We start from the raw sequence: 24,599 nt of genomic DNA on the forward strand, positions 1-24,599 counted from the left end.
GCGGCCCTAGTGATTTGTTCTGAAAGTCTCTTCTGGTAGCACTTTGATAGGATGTCTTTCCTTTGACTTGACCCCTAGAAAGAGAGCTTTGATGTGGTCTTCCCTGATCTTTTCCTTCATGAACATCAGTGCTAACACCTTATTCTGTGTTTTCTGCTGTGGTTCAGGTTTCTTGGGTACTTCTGTTTTGGAAAACTGTACTGTTGTACAAGAAGAGGTGTGTTAGGCAAACCTTTGCTCTGACATAGCTCAGTGGCCTGTCTTAAGCCATGCCTAGCACAAGGTAACGAATTGGACAATTGTGTGAGACTTCCCCCTAGTACAATTACAGCATCTTCTTATCTCAGAGACTTTTTGATAGTAGTCTTTATGGTTTTGGGGGTCGTTTTAGATTGGTTGTATGCTTAATATGGTGAGTTCTTAAATAGCCTTCATGCTGTCAAAAAGCTTTTTGTTCTTCTAGCTGCTCCATTTCATTTCCTTCTACTGGGTTCCTCATACTCTAGGTTGTTCTTCCTTTTGAAGACAAGCAATGAAGTAACATTATTTTTTCATTCCCTTGGGAGTTTAAATGTGCTGTTCAGATAATTGCATCTTGACCATGTTGCATGGCTCAGAATTACCACATGTTGTTTTTCCTTTCGTTGGTCTCCTAGCTGGTCGCAGTTGGCAGCATTGCATCTCCATTTCTGGTTTTTGTCTGCCCTTTTCCCATAGTCTACACAACAGTGCTTGAATTCTTCCATTCACTTCATGTCTGGCTGTTGCAGTCTTTCTTGTGCCTCTTATCTCACACGTGCCGTCAAGTGGAAGTGATTGATATTATGGCATTAATACGCTGTTTCTTCTATTTTGGGTGTAGAATGTAAGTGTTAGCACAGCACCTGTTGAGGTAAATAATTTAGTTAAGATCCTGTGGTTTTCCTAACAGAAAGTAGTATTCCTTCATGGGGGCAAATGAGTCATTCTGTTGTTCCTGTGGTGTTTGTACCCAGGTAGAGCACTACCCCTAGGATTTTATTCATCCATTCAGCGTTGAAGATCTCTTAGTTATGTGCTCTCTTTTCCTTTACAAAGTTTAGAAGCCTAGAAAGGAAAAACTTTCTTTTTTACCTTTCTAGGCTTCTAGCCTTCTCTCTTTTACCTTTCTAGGCTTCTAGCCTTCTATATGGAAGCACTTGCACATGCTGGTCTTGGTTTGGGTGTCTGTTTCAAGTGCTTTGATGTTGGTTTGGTGGGGTTTCAGTGATCACTTTTGATTGCTCTGACTTTGATCCAGGGCTGCATAACCATGGCTGTGTTCTTCCATACCTGTCACCTGCATCCCAACTGTTATCAAAGCCACCCAGTAAAGGCTTTTAAACTCCAGATTTTGGTTAGTTAATCACTTCTAGGTATACCCTCCTCCCGTTCCAAAATTTCTTCAATTTCTAATAAATTTAAAACTATTTAATTATTCAACTGTGGAATTAAGACTTGGCTTATGAAGCATTGCCTGGCTGGCTGTCTTAAAAGCTGTCATATCTGTCACTTCTTTCTGGAGAAATGCCCAAATTTTGCCTTTTATTTCTTCAGCAATTAAGTCTTGAATGTAGCCACGGGATTGTAATTTATTTCAGCACGAACACTTCTATATGTGAGTGATGTAACCTAATTTAAAAGGAGGACATGCAAAGCCTGGCTCAGGAGGGGCTGGTGTGTGTTGGTAGTGCCCGTGTTCCCATCCAGCTATAGTCGTGGTGCCTGTGCACTGCCGCAAAGCCTTGAGCTCATGGCACAGCAGAATTGACTGCACACTGCCTGCAGACTAGGCCTCACCAAGCTCTCTGTTACTTTTTTTTTGTTTTTATTTTTTATCCTTCTCTATAGAGTCTTAACAGTTCATCCAGTCATCACTCTAATGAATCTTAGAGGTTTTTAGCAGTCATGCTTCTATGGTAGCAGTGGGAGATGCTTAACAAGTTACGGAGTGTGGAGTTTTTCCTATTTTCCCATTTTAAGCCTATACTTTTCACCTGGTAGATTATTACTTTTTTGGTATTTTTCATTTAGAAATAATTGACCACAACATTGCCTGTGTAGTCTCTGAGTTTCTCCTCAGTATTGGCATTTTTAGAGCACTAGCTATCTCACTTTCCAAGTTTTTTAAAACTTTTTTTTGATTTTTTTTCTGAGTCTTGCAGAGTTAAAAGATGATATTTGTGAGGAAATACCTGCAGGTATTACTGTCCACAAACGATTAAGCTCATAAGTTTTTCTTTCTTTTATGTCATACCAAACAGTACAGGTCACAAAACCCTTTAAAGAGCCTGTGTGGAAAAAACAAGTATGTTTAGGCAAAAAGATCTTTCAGGCTATGTTATAATACATGGGCTTACCTTTGCAGTATATTATGTGCAAATCTATCTTTTTACTGAGCATCTTTACTTTGCTATTTACTGGAATAGCAAAGGTTTGAGTCAGACCTGAGGTGTAGTCTTGGCATATTCTCATTTCCTCTTCGCTCCCATCTGTTCAGGTATATGTAAAACTTTATTGAAAGCTTTTATATGCTTGATAGGCTTTTCTCCTTGTTGAGAAAGAAAATATATGAAATAAAACTGGGAAACTTAAAGAGTCAATGAACTGAATACATGCTTTTCAGCAAAAGCTTAGATGTAGGGAAATCTAACTTTTGAATTATTCAGCCCTAGAGGGAAAAAATGATAGGTAAAAGAGAATATTGGATTAAATTAATCTTCAGTGTAACTGACGGATTTCCAGGGAGGTACAAGCCAACTGCATTGATAATTTTTTTTTGTAAGAAAACTCTTCATTGCAATTGAATGTTACCTTTATTACAGTTCAAATGCTCTTACATAATGGCATTTGGCTGTAAGGCTAACATATGAAGGAATTAAAAGGTGGTTGCCACTCTTCTAGGATTAATCTGGTTCACAGCTTTGCTGTTTGGATTCTGCTTTGCCAGCTTCAGTTAATGGACACGAGGGCTTGAATAACGCTGTACATGCTTAGAAGAATTTTTGTGCTTTGTTCCCTCAGGCCTCTTTGCTTTCTGGGGATTTTAAGGGCTGTCCTCAAACAGTATACAAGTTGATACTGCATTGTAAAAATGCTGCCAAGCTTGGTAAACCTAATGACTGTTGCAAAACTTGAGGAATAAATTCAGACTTGAGCTATGAACATTTTCAGTCCCTTGTAAATGGGCATATGTGTTAATATAAGCTATGGATGCCTGAACTTGTGCTCAGTACTACTGCAGTGCGTATATACAATTTGAAAATGATTAGCAATGTAGGGTTTGTATTGCACTGTAAGATTGATTTGCAGTATGCATTCTGTAATTTTCCTTTTGCCATGTCTGAATTTTAATGTTGTATATTCTGCTACAGACATTGGGAAAGTTGACACCATAAAAAGCAAAGAAACTTATCAGTTATTTTGTCAATAGCTTGGTTTACTTGAACCATTTATTTGTTTTTATGTTCCTTTACAGATAGACTTCTTAATTCCAGTGTTTGATTATGTAATTGGAGCTATGTCTGTCTGTTTCTTAAGAGACATACTTTTTTCATGTACCTATAAAACATCGAACAAAAGATTCTGGAAATGTAGCGCCATAGATTAGAAAATGTAGAATAAACAGTCCTGTTGCTGCTTTGCTCATGGCAATATTTGTCTAGACTAACATTCTCTGTTGGCATGGAACAACAGTGCTAAAAGTCAGTTTTGAACTTAAACTGCAAATTCAGCTTAATGAACAGAGTTCATCAATGAATCAGAGCTCAGTACAAGAGGTCTGAGATGCAGAAACTGTTTGAGGTATCTAATATTTGTTTCAACCCTATTTCAGAAAACTGCTTTTGCGGAAGGCAGCAAATTGATACAAGAAGTGCAGGTTCCTCACAAGAAAGGAAATAAAAGGTCTTGGAGCAACTTATTAAGGTAAAGAGATTGCAGTGGATTTCTGGATGGGTAAGTATTGATGAGTGGAATATTTCGACTTCCTCTATATGCCTTCCTTTTATAAAGGATTTATTAAAAAAAAAAAAAAAATCATGGAAAGCTACGTCTAGCTTTTCACAAAAGCTCAGTGATATCATGCATTAGTATATACTCTCAGACATGCTCTGTCATGTTATTTTTGTGTTTCTCATATATATCAAGATCACTTTGGTATACACATGTTTTTTACAGAGATCTTAATTCTTTTAACACTTACTTGGAGTTACAGGTACAGAAATTAAATATCCAGGCTGCCTTTTATCAGTTTTGAATTCATGGTAAAATAGACAATTATAAACAGGAGGTTTCCCAGACTGAACAATCCCTAAATGCAAACAGAAACCCATGAGCAAAGTAGCTGTTGGGAGGGAGCCGGAAGAAACATTGCTTGCTGCTAGAGAGAAAGGAGATAAAAGCTGTTGAAAGCTGCAGTGGAACTTGAGGTAGTAAGTCAGGACCTCAGATGAGCCACCTCTGATAGTGGCTAGAAAGGAGTAGTTGCTGTGCACCCTCAGTAATGTGTCTATTCTCATTGTGTGCAGCAGTTCCATATCTCTTTTCCTTTTCTGCCCCTTACGCTGAGGCCTGTAATAAGCTCTGGGTGTATGGTGGTGGGGAAACATCAGTTGATTTTCAAAGTTGTTAATATGCAAAATGATTTTGCTTCTGCTTTTTTTTTTTTTTTTTCTTTTTACTGGCTAGGCGCTTGTTTTGTGTTGATCTGGCTTCAGTCTTTTATTGTATAAATCTGTTAATGTTGTAACTTTGTAACATTTCTAATAGCAGTGAAATTTAATAGGAATTTAAATTTTCTTTCTGCTTGTCTAGATCTTGATCTTGTTTTTGCAGTCTAGCAAAAACAGTGTTACGGGATCACTGTGTGTATGTGTGGGTGGAAGGAGTCCCTCAGGAGAGGGACCGAGAAATGAAGATTTTATAATAAATACCAACAAAAATTCAGTTTCTGGTGTGTGTGTGCATTTTCTGTTAAACATAACAGCATGTAGCTATTAGTGCGAAATCTTAGGAATGGCAGTATCTCTTGCTAGTACAGGATTAGAAAGTTAAGATACTCCGAAGAGCATAGATAAACTTTTTTTTTTTCATTTGTGTGATCCCATATAGGAAGAAAACAAAGTAAAAGCTGAAACTATTAATGCTGTAGGTTTTTTTTTTTGTTTTTTTTTTGAACTGTTACTGGAAAGTTATATCTTACTCTGAAGCTGGGTATGTTTTGTCTTGTTTTGTTTTTCCTCAAACAGCAGATCTGGAATGGACACAAGTTCTCTGGGAGGATTAGAACTGTCTGAACATACTCCTGGTCTACTAGGGAATACCGCCATGGCAGCTGGCCTTGCAAATGTAGGAAATACATTTGGAGGTCCACCTAGTTCTTTAGTTTCTAGACCTAGTAAATTCCAAAACTCGCCTATAGAAGATGATGATGATGTAGTTTTTATTGAACCTATACAACCTCCTCAAAATTCTACATCACTGATAACAGAACAAAGGAATACTGCGTTTACATCATCCAAAAATGATGAACTTCAAGGGGAAGATTGCAAAATGCTTCCTCCTCCAAAAGACTTAAATTCACAAAAGGGGAGCATAAGTGAAACTATTATTATTGATGATGAAGAAGATATTGAAACAAATCAAGGACAAGAGAAGAATGCTTCCAGTTTTAATGAGCGAAGACTTCCAGAGTGTAAAAATAGAACCAACGATATGGATTTCTCAGCTTCCAGTTTTTCAAGAAGTAAGGTAAATTCAGGAATAGGTGGTAGTGGTATAACCACAGAACCAGACTCTGAAATTCAGATTGCTAATGTTACCACATTAGAAACACGTGCTATGAGCTCTGTGAGTGATGGTCATTTAGAAAATACTGAAGGGCGTGACATGAACTTAATGATTACACATGTAACATCACTGCAGAATGCCAACTTGGGAGATGTTTCTAACGGACTGCAGTCAAGTAATTTTGGTGTTAATATGCAAACATACACCCCATCTTTAACTTCACAGACCAAGACTGGTGTAGGACCTTTCAACCCTGGTAGAATGAGTGTGGCTGGAGATGTATTTCAAAATGGAGAATCTGTGACTCATCATAATCCTGGTAAGTTACAATTCTGATTATTTCCTTCAAATCTGAAAATACATAATAGAATCTTTTATTCTTTATTTTTTTTTGGCAGTTGATCTGCTTTAGTTTTAGTTTAATTCTTGTGAAAGATCTTGGTTCTCTTCATCCCTATGACAACCTTATCTGTGACTCTAGAATAAAACATGCTTGATAACATGATATGTTGCGTAGGTACAGTATCCCAGTTTAGCAGGTAGTGATGCTTTTAGATGTCTTGAGATGTAAATATTTAAAGAGCAAAGTTTTCTTTATGACTTCAGTGTCCTTTAATTCACACAAAAAAGGTAAGTGTATCTATAGGACTTCTACACCTTTTTGTGTGGTTCTATAACTAGTATAATGCATCAAAATTATTTAAATAAGATTTATTTTACTGATCTGTTGTTGTGCCATCTGAATATAATTTGACATGCAAAAAAAACAAATTTGAAAGTCTGATGTTATGTCAAAAGTAGTTAACTGTCATAATTCATTGCATACTGAGCAGTTCTCAGTATTTACAGTGCTTAACAAAATGGGATACAACTTGTAGTCTTTCATATTTCTCCAATAAGTTATACGCACATCATAATTGCTATTTTGTCACCTGTGGTAATATGCGTTTGTTTTATACACTATTAATTATGTTTATGAGTTGGCTGGTTTTGTTCTGTATCTCTGTAAATTACAGTATATTGTCTCTTGTTTTAGTGAGTAAACAGGTTTTGATAAAAAAAAAAAAAAATAACATGGGGCAGTTGTAAATTGTTTTCTTGAATTGCTATTCTATAGAACTTAAGCTTGCACATTTAAGCTTTTAACTTAAAATCTTTCAAGTTTGTATGCTGATACTCCACTGGCCCATTGGGCTAGAAGTGGGAGTGAGGAGGGAGAATTACCACTTCTGCAAAAGATTTGGCTTCAGACTAGTCAGGGTCATCTTAAAAGGAAAATTTAAAACAATTAGAATCCAGATGCAAGAGGCACTTATTAGCAAGTTAAGAAATTGTGAATTAATATGCTGATACGGACTTCCTACCTACTTTTCAAGAAATATTTAAATCATATAGATCTTCAGTTTGGTGATAAATCACCAAATACACTTTTGCAAAAGTGTTAATATCTTCTGTGTTGTACTATGGAAATGCCAGTATTGAAACTAAACCTTTAAATCAGATGTAACATTGTGTTCTTTTTGTTGTATTCATCTTAAAACTAACTTCAAGATTTGACTTTTGAAGATGAAATTTGGGAAAGTTTTGTAGTTTGGATGTCTCACTGAGTAGTTTAAAAATTCATCTTTGAAAACTAATACTCTCAATATTGATAGTTGATTCCTCAGACATGGGGTATGATTATTATGACACAGCAGATGGTCAAGTAGTTGTGGACGAGAACTTAAAGTTTTTGTAGTTTTTGTTACCTTAAAATAGTGTCCTGCCCCCCCCCCCTTTTTTTTTTTTTTTTTTTTAAGGGAAAGTACTTATTAAGAAAATTAGCATGTACTTTTCCTGAGAAAGGGTAGGAGTGATTTATTTCAAGGTGTGTAAATGCAGGATTTTATTTCTTATGCCTGTGGTCTCTGTATGTGAATATTTATAAAGAGCAGTAGGCTCAAAAGGAAACTGGAAAGGAAGGGCTGGCACAGGTAAAAAGGAAGGAGAAAAATGCAACGCGTGAGAGAAATGAGAAAAATGACCAGGAACATGGAAAAAAAGGAGAGAAGAGGGAAGACAGCTATAGTAGGAATGGCTTTTATTCAAGAAAAAGCCTGGAAAATGGTAGGTTTGGATCATTTACAGTTTTTACATACTTACAGACATGTACAGGAAAGATTTTCAAGATACGTATTTCAATTTTATTTTTTTTTCCCAGAAGTTGCCTTCTTTTCTTCTAGGGACTGAGCGTGTGCTTGTCAGCAGAAGTATCAGTGTGTGCAAATCCCTGACGGGAGGGTGCAGAGAGGCCGGAGCCAGGCTCTGCTCAGTGGTGCCCAGTGCCAGGACAGGAGGCCATGGGCACAGCCGGGCACCCAGGAGGCTCCCTCTGAGCACCAGGCAGCACTGCTGTGCTGGGCGGGTGACGGAGCCCTGGCACAGGCTGCCCAGAGAGGCTGTGGGGTCTCCTCCTTGGGGAGCTCCAAAAGCCGCCTGGACGTGTTGCTGGGCAGCCTGCTCTGGGTGTCCCTGCCTGGGCAGGGGTGGCACGAGATGGGCTCCTGAGGTCTCTTCCAACCTCAGCCATTCTGTGATTTTGTGATTTTTGTTTGCTTCCTGTATGGAGGATTTGAAGTCTTGAAGATGAAAACCAAGAGCATTATTTTTCCTGATCCTTATTAGCAAAGGAACAAGGACATGTGACATCTACATATTAGAAAAATAGTAGATCAAATTTATTGCTAATGAGGCTCCTCAAAAAAACACTGTATGTGGTGACAAATGCACTATAGGTTGTTTGGAAGATTTCTTCTGGATTAGTGTTAGTCTGTTTCCCTGAGCTAAGTGCCTTCACTATGTGAGAAGAGGTAGGTAAATAACAGAGAACTTTGTGTCCCACACGTTAATTCGGATCCTAATGTCCACAGTAAAGACTATAGTATATATTTCATATGCTTCTAGGATGAAATTTGGATTCCATTCAGAGAAACAGAACTTTGTTTTTGTGGATCAAAACTGCTCCAGAAACAGAACCAACACAGCAAGTTGAGGGCTGCAGTTTAGAATCATCCTTATCTGAACCAGTGCAGAGGTAGTTGAGTATGTTTCAAGAGCTGCATACCTCTACAAAGCTTTATAACCACTTTCCCCTTCACCCCTGCCCCAAGTTGTGCTGATAGAGTTTCTTCTGCTTTCTAAAATAAATAAATAAATAGAAATTTAAAGGCATTTCATTGAGCCTTTTTTCTTTCAAGATGGCTCTACAGATGAACGTATTGGGTGTGAGTGAGGGTAAGGAGTAATTTTATTGCAATTTAGCACAGGAACAAATGAAGAAGAATGGGAACACCCTGAACAGCCATTATAGTTAAGAAATTGAACATGAAACTGTACGGTCTCATAAACGTGACCATTAGAGGAGAGAGCTGCAGATAGAAACCTGAAGGATGAAGACATAAGGGCAATGGGGCATGGAAACTGATCAGGAATCAGGTAGGGAAGTGTGACGCTTCTCAGTTCAAGGACATGAAAGATTTTAGAGGTCTTTTGTAGAGCATGCAAAGTGGAGGAGGAAGCGTGGTTAAAATGAAACGTGAGGAAAAGTCACAAGACAAAAATGTTACGTATGAAGGAGTGATATGGAAAAAGTGAAAGTAAGAAAAGAGAAAGCAATAAGATACCTGTTCTTGTGACATGCTTGTGGAAGGAGGAATGCAACAAGATGTCAACTAGGGGAGGCCTTTTGAAGGCTAAGATAATAAGCAAATACTAAAATCATCTTAAAGAGGTACTAGGAAATCATGATTAAAAGTTTCAAACCCAAATGGGCCTAGCAAGCTTATGTTTTGGTGAGTGGAAGTTGAGTGCTTACTAGAACTACAAGCACATGTAATTTTACAGCACATGCTACGTGTTCCTGATAGAGGAGATACAAACTACGTGCTCCCACCTGAAACCTCTTTCTATGAGGAGGATCTGAAAATATTGTGAGGTATTAAGGTGCCGTCAGGATATAATCAGCTGTCTGAGGTAGTTCACGTAACAGTATAGAAAAATTTGAAGAGCGCACTCAGGTGAATTTTACCTTGAGCACTGTGCTAGCATAACTTAGATAGTCAGTGTAAAGACTTGTGCTTTAAAAAGTAAACATGTTTAATGGTTTAAAGAGGAATGTGTTTTGTTCTCTTTCCGTTCCCTCTTCTCCCCACCTCTTTGTTGTAGCCCCTTCTCTTTACCCTCAAGCATTGCAACAAGTTGATTTCCAACTTGTATTACGTGTCTGAGAAATAGGACAGCCTTGACAGCTGCAGTCACACTGGGAAGTGATCTTCCACTTGTTCAAGAATGTCTGCTTGTTGCTGTAACGAGTTCTTGAAAGTTTGTCGCAATTTTTTTAAAGCTATGCAGTAAAATAACTTTAATAAAACCCTTTGTGAAAAAAATACTTCAAAAAATAGAAGACACCTTCTCATACGGTTTAATGAATGATTACGGACTGAGATAATGTCCCTTAATTACAAGCTATGGGCAGTTACTAGACTCTGTAGGTTAAGGTTTTGTTGTCTGAAGTTGTAGGATTTGAAATAATTTTTGTTATTTCATTGTCAGTACTAGTTTAATAATATTGCAGGAACATACTGAAGTAGGACATTAAAGTAGTTGCTGCAGTAGGACATTAAAGGCTTCAGACTTCTTATTTATCTACATTTATTTACAGTAAATTCAGTGTAAACTTAAAAATAGTAGCACAACTACTACCAAATACAGTTGTAGCTATGAGGTGAAATAGTATGCAGTTGTGAAATATTATTGTAAATGTTTGGAGTAACAGGCTTGAAAGGTAAGTCCCAAGTGCTTTGATGGTACTTGGGATAGCTGATACATGCTTTTGGAAATGTGTGAAATGGTTTGTTGTAGTGGAAAGAAGTTTTTATTCAGGTTTTCTTTCATTCTTACATAATGTATCATTCTTGGCATCCTTCAGAAGCTAAAAGTTCCTGAATTGTGGTGGCAATTATTTAAAATGAAAGTTTACATTTCCAACAAAAAGCCTAGAAATTCGATTTTATTGAAGGGCTGTATTGTTTGTTTTCTTTTTCATTAGAACTGTATTTTCTGGTCCAAACCAGGTTATTGAACATGTAATCTAACAGATGCATGTGATGTTTCTAGATGCATTGCTTTTTCAATAGCAAATTTTACTTAAGTTCTTGTTATGCAAGTTGTTTTGCAAAATGTTATGCCATAAAAGATTGGCTAAATGTGACATGGTTCCGTAGTAGTCTATTGTACAAAAATGCAAGTAGAGGGCTAATCAGGTCTGGAGCAAAAGGACATGGAATTGTGAATGTAATGTAGACTCATTTTTAGGTGCATTGGTTTCTTCTGAGGAAGATGTGAAACAGTCACGACTTTGCCATCTCGTAGATTAAGTGGTACTCACTGCATTGAAAAGGTTAAAAACAAACTCCTGAAATAACCAGTGACGTAGATGCAGATCCCAGATGTGGACCCACTCTGCTTGGCTTTGCAGCACAGTTCTCTTGTCTGGAGACAAGACTAAAAGACAAGTGGGGGGGAACCCCAAATCTAGGACTTATACCTGAGGCTAAACACATCAGTTGCTAAAAGCTTGCTTTAGTACAAAATAACTAATGAAATTCCTAACGTTTCATGGTTTTATAGATACATTTGAAAAGTTTGTATCTCGAACGTTGGTTTTGAAATTCCATGTTCTCTGTTGGTCTCTCTTTTTAATTGCAGTTGGTAATTGCAGTTTTGTTTGTCTGGAGATACAATTACCAGTTTGCAAACACAGTGCAAGTGAATTGAGGTCTTCAAAACCTGCTTCAAGGTGTAGAATGGGACCATCCTGAGACTTAATGGGTGTTCTGAAGCTTTCTGCAACAGTGGAGAGTGGTACAATGAAAGTGCATTTTATTTTAAACTTCAAATTCTAAAATACTGTTTATCTTCTGTTGTCAGTTCCAATAAGAAAAAAATCTATGGATATTATTCTCTCTATATATAATGTACATGTTTGTTCACTTAACCTTTCTTTCTTTTTTTTTTTTTTTTTTTACCTGAAGATTCTTGGATATCCCAGTCAGCTTCATTCCCTAGGAATCAGAAGCAACCAGGTGTGGATTCTTTGTCACCAGTAGCATCACTTCCTAAACAGATTTTCCAGCCTTCTGCTCAGCAGCAGCCTTCTAAACAGGTTAAAGTCACATGTGCAAACTGCAAAAAGCCTTTACAAAAGGGACAGACTGCGTATCAGCGGAAAGGATCAGCTCACCTTTTTTGTTCTACTACCTGCCTCTCATCATTCTCACACAAACCCACTCCAAAGAAACTTTGTGTTATGTGCAGAAAGTAAGGGATTTTTTTATTTTGTTTCATATTAGCAGCTAAATCCAGTAATACTTGAGATTCTCATGCATTTATGAGAATTGCTCTATTAATGATATAAAATCTGTCTATTCAAGTGCTTTATATAGTGTCAGTTTAATGTTTGGAAATGAATTCACTGTGTACACTGTAACAAAACAAGTCTATCAGTGCTCAAGTTCAGAGTAGGGCAGATTTTCTATGAAAGGTAAAATCCGAAAATTGCATATCTTTTTTTAAGACGAGGTGTCTAGTTGTATACCATGCCAAGATAGATTCCTTAGATACAGTATTCTTCATTTAAAAAGTGGACCTTATGTTAACATAAAAAGCTTTCATTTTGATAGCAAAAGATATAAAATCAAGACATCTAAAATGGAGTAGGAACTGAAAGCAGCTGGAGCTCATGGGAGTTCTTCCACTGTTGGTAGTCTGGAGGGAAGAGGTGCTTTGGGCTTGTCCCATAGAATAGGTGCAACTATGGCAGCATTGGAAGTTGAAAATAACTTGAGCAGATAGTAGAAGAGAAATAAGCATACTTTTAAGAGGCTTACTCTGAATTATTGGGTAGGTTTGACTTGTAATTTTTCATTATTTCCAAAACTTAAAATTGCCAAAGAAATACCTTCCATGATATCACTCTTGTAGTGTTAGGTGTACAAACTAGCTATGCTATCTTGTTTTTTTCGGCATACTGATAACTGAGGTATTTGGATTTCTTGTGTGTGAGTGTTTTTTTTTTTTTTTTTTTTTTTTTTTCCAGAAAAGTCCCTCAGTCTAGTACACCCTGCACTGACACTAATTAGATGATGAATTCTTACTGAACCAAAAAAAAAAATACCTTGTGCTAAGGACTGCCTTTATTAATGCATGTTTTGGAGAGGATTATTTCTGCTTAATCACAGATTTAAGCTAGTAAAAGTTTTACATTAATATGCAATGAGGTGGATGAATGGCTTGTATCCAGATCTCTCTTTTTTTTCTTTCTCTTGAGACTCGGTAAAATTAAACTATAGAAAGTATTTATATCCTGCATTTTCTTACCTTGGTACACTGTAAATATCTCAAATCTAACATGTTAGCTCTTCTTAAACATACATAAAACCTCAAATTCTCTCAACCCTTTACCTCTGTAGTGCTAGTTAAGAGCACTCTGTACTCTTTCTGTCAGTTTGTATGCCTGTTTCTTTTTATTAGAAGTGATCTGGCATGGTAAATGCTCCACTAGCTGTATCATATGTGAAGATGAAGATTAATATTTTTTTTTCTGACTGAAATCTTGAAAGCTTATGGATAAATCAATGCTTTTCTTATAACTGTGTCTTTGGATGTGCTTGCCAGTGAGTTTTAAGTGGATACATACAAATGAAAATGATGAGAAAGTATTTCTAGCTTCATTGCTTATAAAATAGTTTGTATAGTGTTTGATTTCTAGAGAACATCTGTGAAGTCATCTTCAGACTGTTTTTGAGGTGATGTTGATCTTCACTCTTCCATTAGCATTCAGCTGCTCATAGATGGAAGATGGAACATGAACTAAATGGTTCCTCACTAGTATGGCTTTATTATGAAGGCCAATCTTACCCAGCTTTTTTGCTTTATTGCTGAGTTTTTGCTAGCCCATTGTAGCAAACCAGGTACTCTGTTCTGAATTTGCGTTTGCGTTCCTTTCCTACTAATGCAGAAATGGTATTATCAGATTGCAGTTTAGTGAAAGAATATGGCAACTCTAGCAAAATGTAGGAGATGTGGAATGTAGACTGGAGCAATGATAGTAGTTGGTATGTCACAGGTGACTTTCAGAGGTAATGCTCAATTTTATCTTCAAATGTGTAGAGTAAGTGGAAAATGTGAAGCTTAAGATAACTTGAAGAAAAAATAGATATATAGATACACACCGTCATCGGAAATAAAGCTTCTACATTTTTTATTGTAAATCTTTTTTAAAATAACACTCTATAGAAATAAACCCTTTTGAAACTAGATAAATAGCATAGGAATGTTAGTAAGAAGAAAAGTGTAAGAAATGCCTGGCATTCTCCTTAGTGTTTATAAAACTCAAATTTTATTGACTTTGTTACTTCTTTTTGACCTTAGACTCCTACGCTTTGAAAATTACAAGTGTTTGTAAGTCCTTATGGAATCCAGCCAGAAACTGTAAGCTGCTCAGGGCAGGAGCTCTGCCTTTGTTTTGCAGATCAGAAATGATAGCAGTCCCAAGCCTAAATCCCTTCTATCTTGCCAAAAGGCAAGCCAAAATCTGCTGACTTTCCTTTGATGGGAGACAGGCTTGCAAATGTTAATAATATACAGGGGTGGTACAAGTTTATTTTTGTAGAGTCATCAAATGATTTTGTTTGGAAGGGACCTTAAAGGTCACCAGTCCCAACCCCCTGCCATGGGCAGGGACACCTCACACCAGACCAGGCTGCCCAAAGCCCCATCCAGCCTGGCCTTGAGCACCTCCAGGGATGGGGCATCCACAGCTTCCCTGGGCAGCCTGTGCCAGGGCCTCACCACCATCTGAAGAATTTCCTCCTGTTTAGGGACCATACAGCATTTTCCCACTCATCCTAGTTTCAGAGCCCCGATGTATGAGTGTCTGGGAGATGTCTTTTCCAGCTGATGATCGATCATAATATCAGTGAAGAGCCAGAGTTGTCCAATCAGTTTTTTATTTATTCTGTCTAATAGCACTTCCTGGATGTTGACTATTTATTTACTTAATAGGCAGACAGGGAGACTTCTATTTCTTCTCCTTAGTGCTTTTAATTTACGGCCTATGATAGTTTGGGATTGAGTGAAACCACCAGTGAGATGGTCTTACAAATTTGGAAGACCTGAATCCAAGGGCTGACTGATGAGTGTGGTGGTAGCTATCTTCAGTTTCCTCTGTGTGCAGCACTCAGTTGAAGATCAGAGAAGTTTAGAAAGTTTGATCAGGAAAGTTAAAGTTTCCACTTCAGTGGAAAAAGAAGAGGATTTGCTCTACTTCTAATTAATTTTATTGGTTGTTACTTGTCAGGTTTTATGCATTAGGTTGCTTATATCCTAATTCTTCGTGGGCAGCTATGTTAACTGTTAAGGTGCTTTGGGACATTAATGGTGTTAACATTTAAAATAGTGATAAAACTAGGTTTTATAGTGGTGTAGTTCTAATAATTTTGATTACATTTATAAATACGAGAAAACAACCTTCTCTATTATATGTAGCTCTGAATTTCTTGTATGAAATTTAAGAACAGCTTTTGTGTGAAGTTGCCAAAGAGCTAGTTTAAATTCACCATATTCATTTTTGGTTTAAGATTAAGTACCAGTTGTGGCAAGCTCAATGATGCATTAGTTACCTAGTTCTAGAATGATGTAATAAAAAAAAAAAAAAAAAATAACACCAGGTGGGGGGTGGAGGGGAATATGTTTTTATACAGGAAACATTGTATTTGGAGTGCTGACATTAGTCATAGAAAAATTTATTAAACTTAGTGTTTGACATGTGACTAACAATTCTACACCCACAAAGCTGTTTTGAAATATGAAATACAAGCATTTAAAGGAAGAATGCATGTTACAAGCTGTAAAGTGTTCTTGTTTAAATATATAATTATACACATACACTCTAGATGTTTTTTTCTATTTCAGAGATATAACAACAATGAAAGGTACCATTGTTGCTCAAGTTGATTCAAGTGAGTCTTTCCAGGAGTTTTGCAGTACATCGTGTCTATCATTCTATGAAGATAAACAGAATCCCTCAAAAGGAGCTTTGAATAAATCAAGATGCACTATCTGTGGTAAACTAACTGAGGTCTGGTTGATTTTGTTTTTTCCATCTTGTTCTCCTTAATGAAAATAGAATAATCTTGGTTTATAAATATTCTAAGAGAACTGAAAAAAAAAGGAAATTTAAAATGATGCAGCATTTTATGTACACTGAGATAGGCTTAATATACATGAAGAGCAAATAAAGAAAGAAATGATTTAAGAGAGAAAAATTACTCTTGTTGACTTTATTAGACTTCTAAGAAAGTGCCTTTGCTGATATTTTTGTAGCTACTGTCAAGAATTTTGTTGAGCATTGCTTCTTGTAATTATAACATGGATCTCCTGAGCAGAAAAATTACCATTAAAAAGTCACAATTTACAGAATTAGTTTTTACTGTATGTTTTGAAATATTACACCAACATTTTGAGATGCATACCATATACTTCATTCTAAATTCTCATTAATGTATTTCCTCTTGATGCCATTACTGGGGACACTATAGTTCAGGCTAATGTACACATTTTTTGGTATGTGTGTGTCTGGACAGTCTTTGCATGTTTATTTTGTACAGTTGCATAAATTGACCTTCTGTTCTAGTACCCAATTATTACATCCTTCCCTGTGTTCTTGGCTTCTAGGCTGCAAGAACAAATGGGTCCAAGATTTTGCTTATAACTTTGGAAACAGAAGAAATTTCTATACTACATGATTTGTCCTTGAATTACTCAGCTAGTAAAATGGGTGGTGTTTTTTATATAGTTTTGTGTTTGAATGCAAGATTTTTGACTTCTGTAGTAGTCTTAGGCAAGTTGGTATTTTTGTGGTGATGGAATGCTTTTATTCTTATTTTTCAGATTCGTCATGAAGTTAGCTTTAAAAATATGACTCATAAGCTGTGCAGTGATCACTGCTTCAATAGATACAGGATGGCAAATGGTTTAATAATGAATTGCTGTGAGCATTGTGGGGAGTATTTACCCAGTAAAGGAGCTGGAAACAATATTCTTACTATTGATGGTCAGCAGAAGAGATTCTGCTGTCAGAACTGCGTTGGTGAATACAAGCAGGTAATTATTTCTTAATCTATAAATTAAATAAGCATTAATACTCTTTAAATTTATCCTCTTACTCATAATGTGGTTTTATTCTTTATTAGAAGTCTTAAGTAACAAAGACTTCTAAAAATATGGCGTTAATGCAAGTGTGGGCAAACTAACCCAAATGGGCCTTTTACGATTGTTTTTTTTTTGTTGTTGTTACTGTAATAACAATACTTATTGGTTATGAACCAAATATCATTGCAATTAACATTTCTGTTAATAATTTCTTTTTTTCTAATGGGTGCATCATTTGTAATGGGTACATCATTTAGGAGTATGGTAAAATCAAGACTGACACACAAGTTTACTGGTTCATAAGTGATAACTTTTTTGGATTTAGAAGCTCACTTTTACACAATTAAAACATCCAAACATACACAGGATGTGTAGGTTGGACATTGCTGTGAGAATATGCTTACACGTTGCCTATGTACCTGTACTATGTCTTTTCACTGTACAGCATATGATTTTGAAAATGATAGTTACTTTCATTCTTTCATGTCTTAAATTTTGTGTTTTTGTGTTCTTTACTTGGTTTGGGTTTTATTTATTCTTAAAATTGTTAAGATATTAATACTTGTTGTGGTTCAAAATGGTTCCAAATCAAGAATCTGATGGCGGGTAGTGATGCACTTTACACAGTACTATTCATTCCTAATGCTGGTTGGAAGGTTTAAACATTAATCACAGTATTTATGCTATGATAACAATTTCATAGTTGTGAAATGTTAAATGTTTTGGGAAATGAGCAGTTTGGGGATTTTGTTAGTTTTATTGTTTGGTCCACATTGCTTTGAGTTTTCAGGGATAGTGTTATGAAATGCAAAATCACTATTTTACTAGCAAGGAATTTCCTTGCTTTTTTTTTTTTTTTTTTTTTTTTTGTGGCCCCAGTGCTGAATATTGCTTTGGGTTCTTCCTTCATCTCTTTCCATTTTTGAGAAACCAATGACTTAAGAGAAAAAGGGAGTCCAGCACTGAATGTTTATATAAGTTTCTTAACGTTAACATTATTTTTGTTTGTTTTTTCTCTTTGGACATTCAGTTTTGCTACTTTTGGGGTTGGCTGTTCTTGTGTATATGCAATGTGCAAAGAGCAATTCTGGAAACGTGCATATGTAAATAGCGTAACTGAAAACATAACTTAAGCGTTGTTCTTTTGTCACAGCGAAACCAAAAGGGACAGGATAGGTTTCCAAGATACTAAAAACATAGGCATGCCCAGAAGCCATGGCAAGACTTGAAGAAACGTTGAATACTGTCTCTCGAAGAAACAAAAAGGCATGAGATTAACTTTGAACTTGAGACATTCCCACACAACCAGTATAACATGCACTGCATATGGAATTAAGAAATGAACGTGGAATTTTGAGAGGTTGAATGATAAATCTGTACTTAACTCTCATTACAGACTGTACTCTATTTGTTTAGATATTTCTGTATTTTGTGTTTAGATATGTACTTGAGAAAGGTATGGGTAGCAAGTTGTATATGCTAGTTTGATTTGGGGGAGAGGAGCAGTTTGCAGTACCAGGAAATCTTCATAAATAGTAAGTGGATGTTGTACATTATTGTGCGGATCCTTAAGAGAACCTTTCAAATTGAGAAACATGCATTGTTTTGGTGTATTCAGTTCTGATAGCAGTTTGCAGTTTTTATTCAAACAAGTTTTTTGGAAATATTTGGTACTGGGGAACTGTAATAGGCTGTGAGAAGCTTAACTCTAGTGCTCATGGGCATCTAGTTTGGACTGGTGATTAAATGTAATTCATAGCTGGCAGATTTCAAATGTTCCTGGAGTTCTGTGGGTTTTGGGAGTATTTTTGATATTAAGAGAACTATAAAATTAGGAGCTTTTTTAGTGTATGTTGTTGTAGGTGTCAAAGTTGCTCAGGGTACAATTATTTCAGAGTAACTAGTTGTCTAGCAAGATTTATTCAGATTTGAACTTGCATTTTCATTAAGGTTTTTGAACTGAACATATTCAAGGAATTCTATTTTTGAAAAGAAGTTTAGACTTTGGAAAATGTCACTGGTAAATCATTGGGCAACAATTGGTAAATCACAGGTTGCTTTATTCAGTAGTAACAATGTTTTCTTGGAAATCTTTGATTCAGATCTGGCTGTTAAAGGAGAACTAGTGAAGGAGACAATACGGGAGACTTTACATGCTGAAATAAACACACGGGAGCCAATAATACAGGAAAAGTTGATGTGTCATTTGATTACAACATTGTGTTGTGCAACTGATTACCATGTGTGACATAACAGTTTTAGCAAATGTTTTCTTACAAAAAATTGTAAAATAAATAGGTCTTACTGGTACGAGCTTTGTATTAAGCAGTTTATTTTGTAAATGTCATAAGCTTATCACTATACATTTGTAGTAGTAAGTAATAAATGAAAACTGATTTTTATTACTTGTACCTATCTATATACTTCATCCGTATTTTTTAAATAAATATTACACTGATTTGAACAATTAATTTTCATTAACTTATCATGGACATTTTTTCTTCCTGGAATGAGAAATGAAAATTGTGCACAATAAAAATTACTGTGGCTCTTGGAATGGCCACCGAGCGCAAATAATCCACTGTTGATGAAGGGTTTCTTTCCTCTGCTCTAGACTGCATTGGTGGGAGGCAGGGAAATAAGCAAGTGTTATGGGATATGGGTGTGCATGGGGAGTAGGTCTTCTTCTGAAGTGCCTAAGTCACACTTGAAAGTGATGGATGCACATAGCTTTCTATGGACTATTTTCAGAACCTGCTTTAAAACTGAGACAAATGATCCTGAATATTATGTCCTGTGTTCTGCTTTCCTAATGGTTGTTCGTTCTTATCTACAACTGATACAATGACAGAGCTTAAATTTGTCATAGTAAAAGAAACTCATGAAAGATAAATAGACTAATAAATTGTTAGAATTTAAGAAAAAAATCTACATAGGCGTAGCCTCTGAAGAAAAAAAATTAGTTATCCTGATAGTACAACAGCCATTCATCAAGACAGCTAAGTGCAAATGAAGCTCTTAAAAAATGAGAAAATAACATTAAAACCTTCCTCCAAAACCAAAGTCATTGTGACAGTTCAGATAAAAAGATATCAGAAGAAAATTCATACAAGAAGTAGGTATTTTTAAACCTGAAGGTGACTACTACTTCTAGATTGTAAATTCTTTACCTATTGCACTGCAGTTCGAAATCTTCACATCTAAGGGGGCAAGAAGGACTTGAAGAATGATGCTGAATAAAAGAAGTAAAGAAAACACAACTCTAGAGGTGAATTAGGTAGTCATGTCTTTGTCACATACCATATTGCCTATGTAATTTTGGAAATCCTAGAATATTTTGATTTCTTTGTGTAGGCATCTCATAATTAAAATGAGAATTTACACATAAAAAAACAGTATATATGCAACAAATTGAAAGAAACCCCATGTATGCCTGCCATGAAGATATTATCCAAAGCAGCTACAACCATCATTTCAAAGTTTTTGCTCCACTTAATATTGGATATTTTCCATATCCACAGAACTAGCCGATTTCCTTTTCAAGGCAGTTACGATGTTTATTGTACCCTGGTTGGGTACAATGAGCTGGGTACATTCCTGACAACCTTGTTTGAAGGATCAAGTGAATGTGACTTGACTTGTGCTACCAGCCATAAGTTTTAATTTTCAGCTCTTCAACTAAGATAAGGCTGAGTCTGGTTGTGTCTTCTTCTATAGATAAGTCTTTGAACTGTTTTGCCTACTGGCCTGATCAGTCCACAGTTTTCTTGATTCTGGCATGAAACGTGTTTAACACTTTACTAGTTGAATTTTTTTTTTTATGATTCACCTTTTTTGTCTTTTTTGATTCCTCAACAAAATAATTGCTAGAATGTCCTTGACCTTGATTCCTTCGGGTTCTTCTTAAAAGCAATGGTCTTCATGTGCCGTCAAAAAAGAAACGGCTAGAGCTCCTTCCCCTTAATGATTTCTTAATAGTTTTGGAATGAAGTTGAATACCAGGTGAATGCAAACCAAATGGGTATTTTCCTGGTTGGAGAGGATGCTGCAGTGTCTTTTCATCTAGTGTTAGTTTTCCTTCTGCACTTAAAAAAAAAAAAAAAAAGTGGTGGAGTCACCGTCCCTGGGGGTGTTCAAGGAAAGGTTGGACGTGGTGCCTGGGGACATGGTTTAGTGGGTGATGTTGGTGGTAGGGGGATGGTTGGACCAGATGATCTTGGAGGTTTCTTCCAACTTTAATAATTCTGTGATTCTAATTATTCTATGAAAAAGGCCATTTGGTTGTCTTCCTTGATTAGATGAAGACTCCTTGAATGTCCTTCAAGACTAACAAGGCTATGCCATCCCTACAAACTCTTTGCTCACAGACAGGCAATAGAAAAAGCCCAACATAGGCAGCTGTGACTCAAATGTGATGTTTCACATTCTACTCCTTGCTTAGCAATTTCTTTTGTGAAATTGCGTTTTTGCCTGGGTGCAGAGGTTTAGGAACCTTTGTTGTATACGATGACATGCATGTGAGTTCTGCAATTTAGGGTTACTATTTATAGAGAGCTTGGATTTACTCTCACAAGAAGTATCTTATCTACTAGTATAAATTCATACAGAATGCTGTGCTAGAATGTCTTATTGCATGATGCTTCAGTGGAAGTGTTCAGGGTTTTTAACTTGTCCCATGCAGTGTCTGTTCTTTCCCTGTGCTCTTGTTATTAAGATGAATCTGTCCTATTTTCTTTTTTTTTTGGTAGTACAATTAGCTATGAAATCTCCTGCTTCCTGCAGTAGTTACTGCTTTTTAGACTCTTTGCAAGTGTCTGTGTTTCAATAAACACAGCTGATAAAAGCAGTAACTGTGAGGTCTGAGCAGCCTCTTTAAAAAAAAAAAAAAAAAAAAAAAAAAAAGTCAGTATTTCTAATATTTCAATTTAAATTTTTATTTCTGGTCTCTCCAAAGAGACAGTGTTGAGGTTTCAGCCAGTTCAACTGAACTGTGATTTGATAACAGAACTTCTTCCTCATGTAGTAAACTACTGCTGTCTTACTTCACGTACTATGTCTTAGTACCAGACTAAGACAGTCCACTTCCTTTCATTCTTGATCTGTATGGGGTGAGGTTTCTCTTTGAAGCCTCTTAATATTTATACCTCCAGTTTCTCGTGTCTCAGATGCAAACCAAATCCCTCTAGAAATAAGTAAATCTTATTTACTTGAGTTTCTGGAACCATTTATTTTACCATTTCTGCTTTATTTTTTTTTTTTTCCCCACATGTAGAACCTGTTGCTCTCCAATTAAAAAAATAAACAAACCCTTACAACTATATAACCAGGCTACTGAAGCACCAGAGTTGTTAGTAGTAACTGTTAGGGATATTCCCATTCTGTCTCACTCCTATTTTAGTAGATAGAATGAGGTAGGTTCATCAGAAATGTTAAAACAGCCATGTACTTCTGAAGAAAAATACTTAAGGCATAATTGTGAGGTGTAATCTCTATGGGAGCACAGGAAGTGGTTATGAAGAGGAAGCAAGGAGGGGATATGAGTAGGTATTGGAGTTGACATAGATGTAACCACGTCAGTGCACTGCTGCACCTCGAATGATTGGAGGTAGAGGCGAAAAAAGAAAAGGCAAAATAAACATGAAACGGAAGGAAAAGGTTTCATATAGTTAGAGTAACCTTTATGAGGTAAGGGAAGAAGGGATTCTTAATCTCTTCCTTCCTTAAATTCATGAAGATAAATGTCTGGGGAGTGGGAATGAAACTGGCAAGAAGAGGGAGCACTGGAAGTTGGAGATGCCAGAGGAAAGTTAGTGGACGTGTTAATGATTTGGTTGTTTGTGTAGTTCAGCTGAAACACCAATTACTTGGTGTTCAAGAACCACAAAAGCAGCTATTAAGAGCCTTTGCTCTTAAGACATGGGCAAATGCTTTTGACGCGTCACTAATCTTAACCTTAAGTTGGAGCAGGGAAGAGTTTATTCTTCGGGTTAGAGACGGTATGGGTGTGGTATTTCAGAAGGCTCAATAAATAATACGGTTTCTTCTTTCTTTGCTGTTACAGATTCTGCTGACATCTGGTTCTTTTCTTAGACGTGTGTTGCTTCTGGATCCATCTGGACCATCCTTCTTTCAAATAAATCTGAAACAGTTTAGCTGCTGCTTGCTTGATTGCCTTTCTAGTGCATCTTCGTTACCGTAGAATTCCATGTAGTGAATACCTCTGCTTTTCTACTTCCAGAAATTTTCCATTTTCTTTCTCATTTACCTTTCTGTTTGAACACAGGTTGTCTGTGTGTCTGTCAGTGAATATTTTCTGGAAGTTTTCCCTATTTTTATCTTATTTCTAATTCTAAACTGTTACTCTGTAAAGATAGTGGAGAGAAGCTTTTGCCTGGATTGAGAAGTATGTACAGGTCTCTTATGTGGACTGTATAAGTTGAATTGCAAGGGAATTCCTCCAGCTCTAAACAGATCTTTGGGCTGCTGTATAGCATTGTAGCAATCAGCTGGTCTCATGTTCTTAATCAACTGGTCTTTGCATGGGAGAGATTGTAGCAAGAATGCTCTTAGGCTGCAGATGTGTCCTTCGTCCTTTTGAAGGAACGTGAAAGAGGCCATACTGCTCTTCTCAGTGGCGAATAAAAGCTAGTAATGCAGGTGCCTAGATCTTAGGCACTAATAGCTTCATTAAGATATTCCTGCAACTGGAAGGTTCAAGAAAGGAGACCGTAATAAGTTCTAGTTTGCAAACAGAAGTGAACATTATTTCTGAAGTACCATGGATTTGTAGTATTGGTCTGATACTTGTTTTTGGGCTTGATCTTTATTCTTAGTTATGGTATGTACAAGAAGAGCGCCAGACTTCAGCTTTCATCATACCTTCAGTAGACACCTTTGCTAATAATGACATGAGCAAATTCCTCAGAAAGCCTCCAAATGAATTTCCTCTTATTTCTAGGAATTTGGATTTCTGTTGCCACAGTACCATTATTTCTGGAATATATCTAATTCTACTGTTTTGTCTTGTGTCTTGATAGCCATTTTTGTAGTTGGCAGTTGGAGTTTAATACTATCCTAGCAGACAGAATGAAGACTTGAAATGTATGCTGAATTAATGACTCCTAAGAATTGAAGTATTTTATCGTATTTCTATTGTTAGTTACTTACCATGAGAAGTAGACCTGATTTATAGGATTAAGCCTGTTATAGGGTTTAAAAATGTCACGAAAGAGTGAGTGATTTTGGAATCAAGTGGAAGAAGACAAGAATGTTCAGGCTTCCACTTTTGCTTTGGACTTCATGCTTTGGAAGAAGTCAAATATGAATGTGTTCTAACTAAAATTAGGTCATCTCAGTGCAGAATCTAGGAGGAAGAGTAAGGGAAATGTAGTCAGACATTAAGCTTCCCCTCATCAGAGGGTATTATGCTGTTGTTTTCTATAAATTTTGCCTGTAGATTAACTTTTTTTTTTGGTATTAGTAACCTAATTGATGCTATTTCTGCTATAGTGATAGCTATTCCAGCTATCACTGGAACAGGC

General features: G+C 36.4%; 1 protein-coding gene across 9 annotated transcripts in view; it reads left to right on the forward strand.

The window, feature by feature from the left end:
- ZMYM2 (zinc finger MYM-type containing 2) overlaps positions 1-24,599 on the forward strand; it is a 90,743-nt gene that overhangs the window by 15,810 nt on the left and 50,334 nt on the right. For 5 of the 9 annotated variants that reach the window (XM_084298923.1, XM_084298929.1, XM_084298930.1 and 2 more), the window contains 5 exons: positions 3,854-3,975; positions 5,268-6,127; positions 11,880-12,165; positions 15,820-15,985; positions 16,798-17,010. In XM_084298923.1, coding sequence (XP_084155049.1) covers positions 5,278-6,127; positions 11,880-12,165; positions 15,820-15,985; positions 16,798-17,010 — 1,515 coding nt within the window. In that variant the 5' untranslated portion in view covers positions 3,854-3,975; positions 5,268-5,277. The remainder of the gene's footprint in view (positions 1-3,853; positions 3,976-5,267; positions 6,128-11,879; positions 12,166-15,819; positions 15,986-16,797; positions 17,011-24,599) is intronic. The other 4 variants (XM_084298925.1, XM_084298927.1, XM_084298928.1 and 1 more) reach the window with 3 other exon arrangements.

This window comes from Netta rufina (assembly GCF_964035555.1).
Source record: "Netta rufina genome assembly, chromosome: 1".
NCBI lineage: Eukaryota > Metazoa > Chordata > Aves > Anseriformes > Anatidae > Netta > Netta rufina.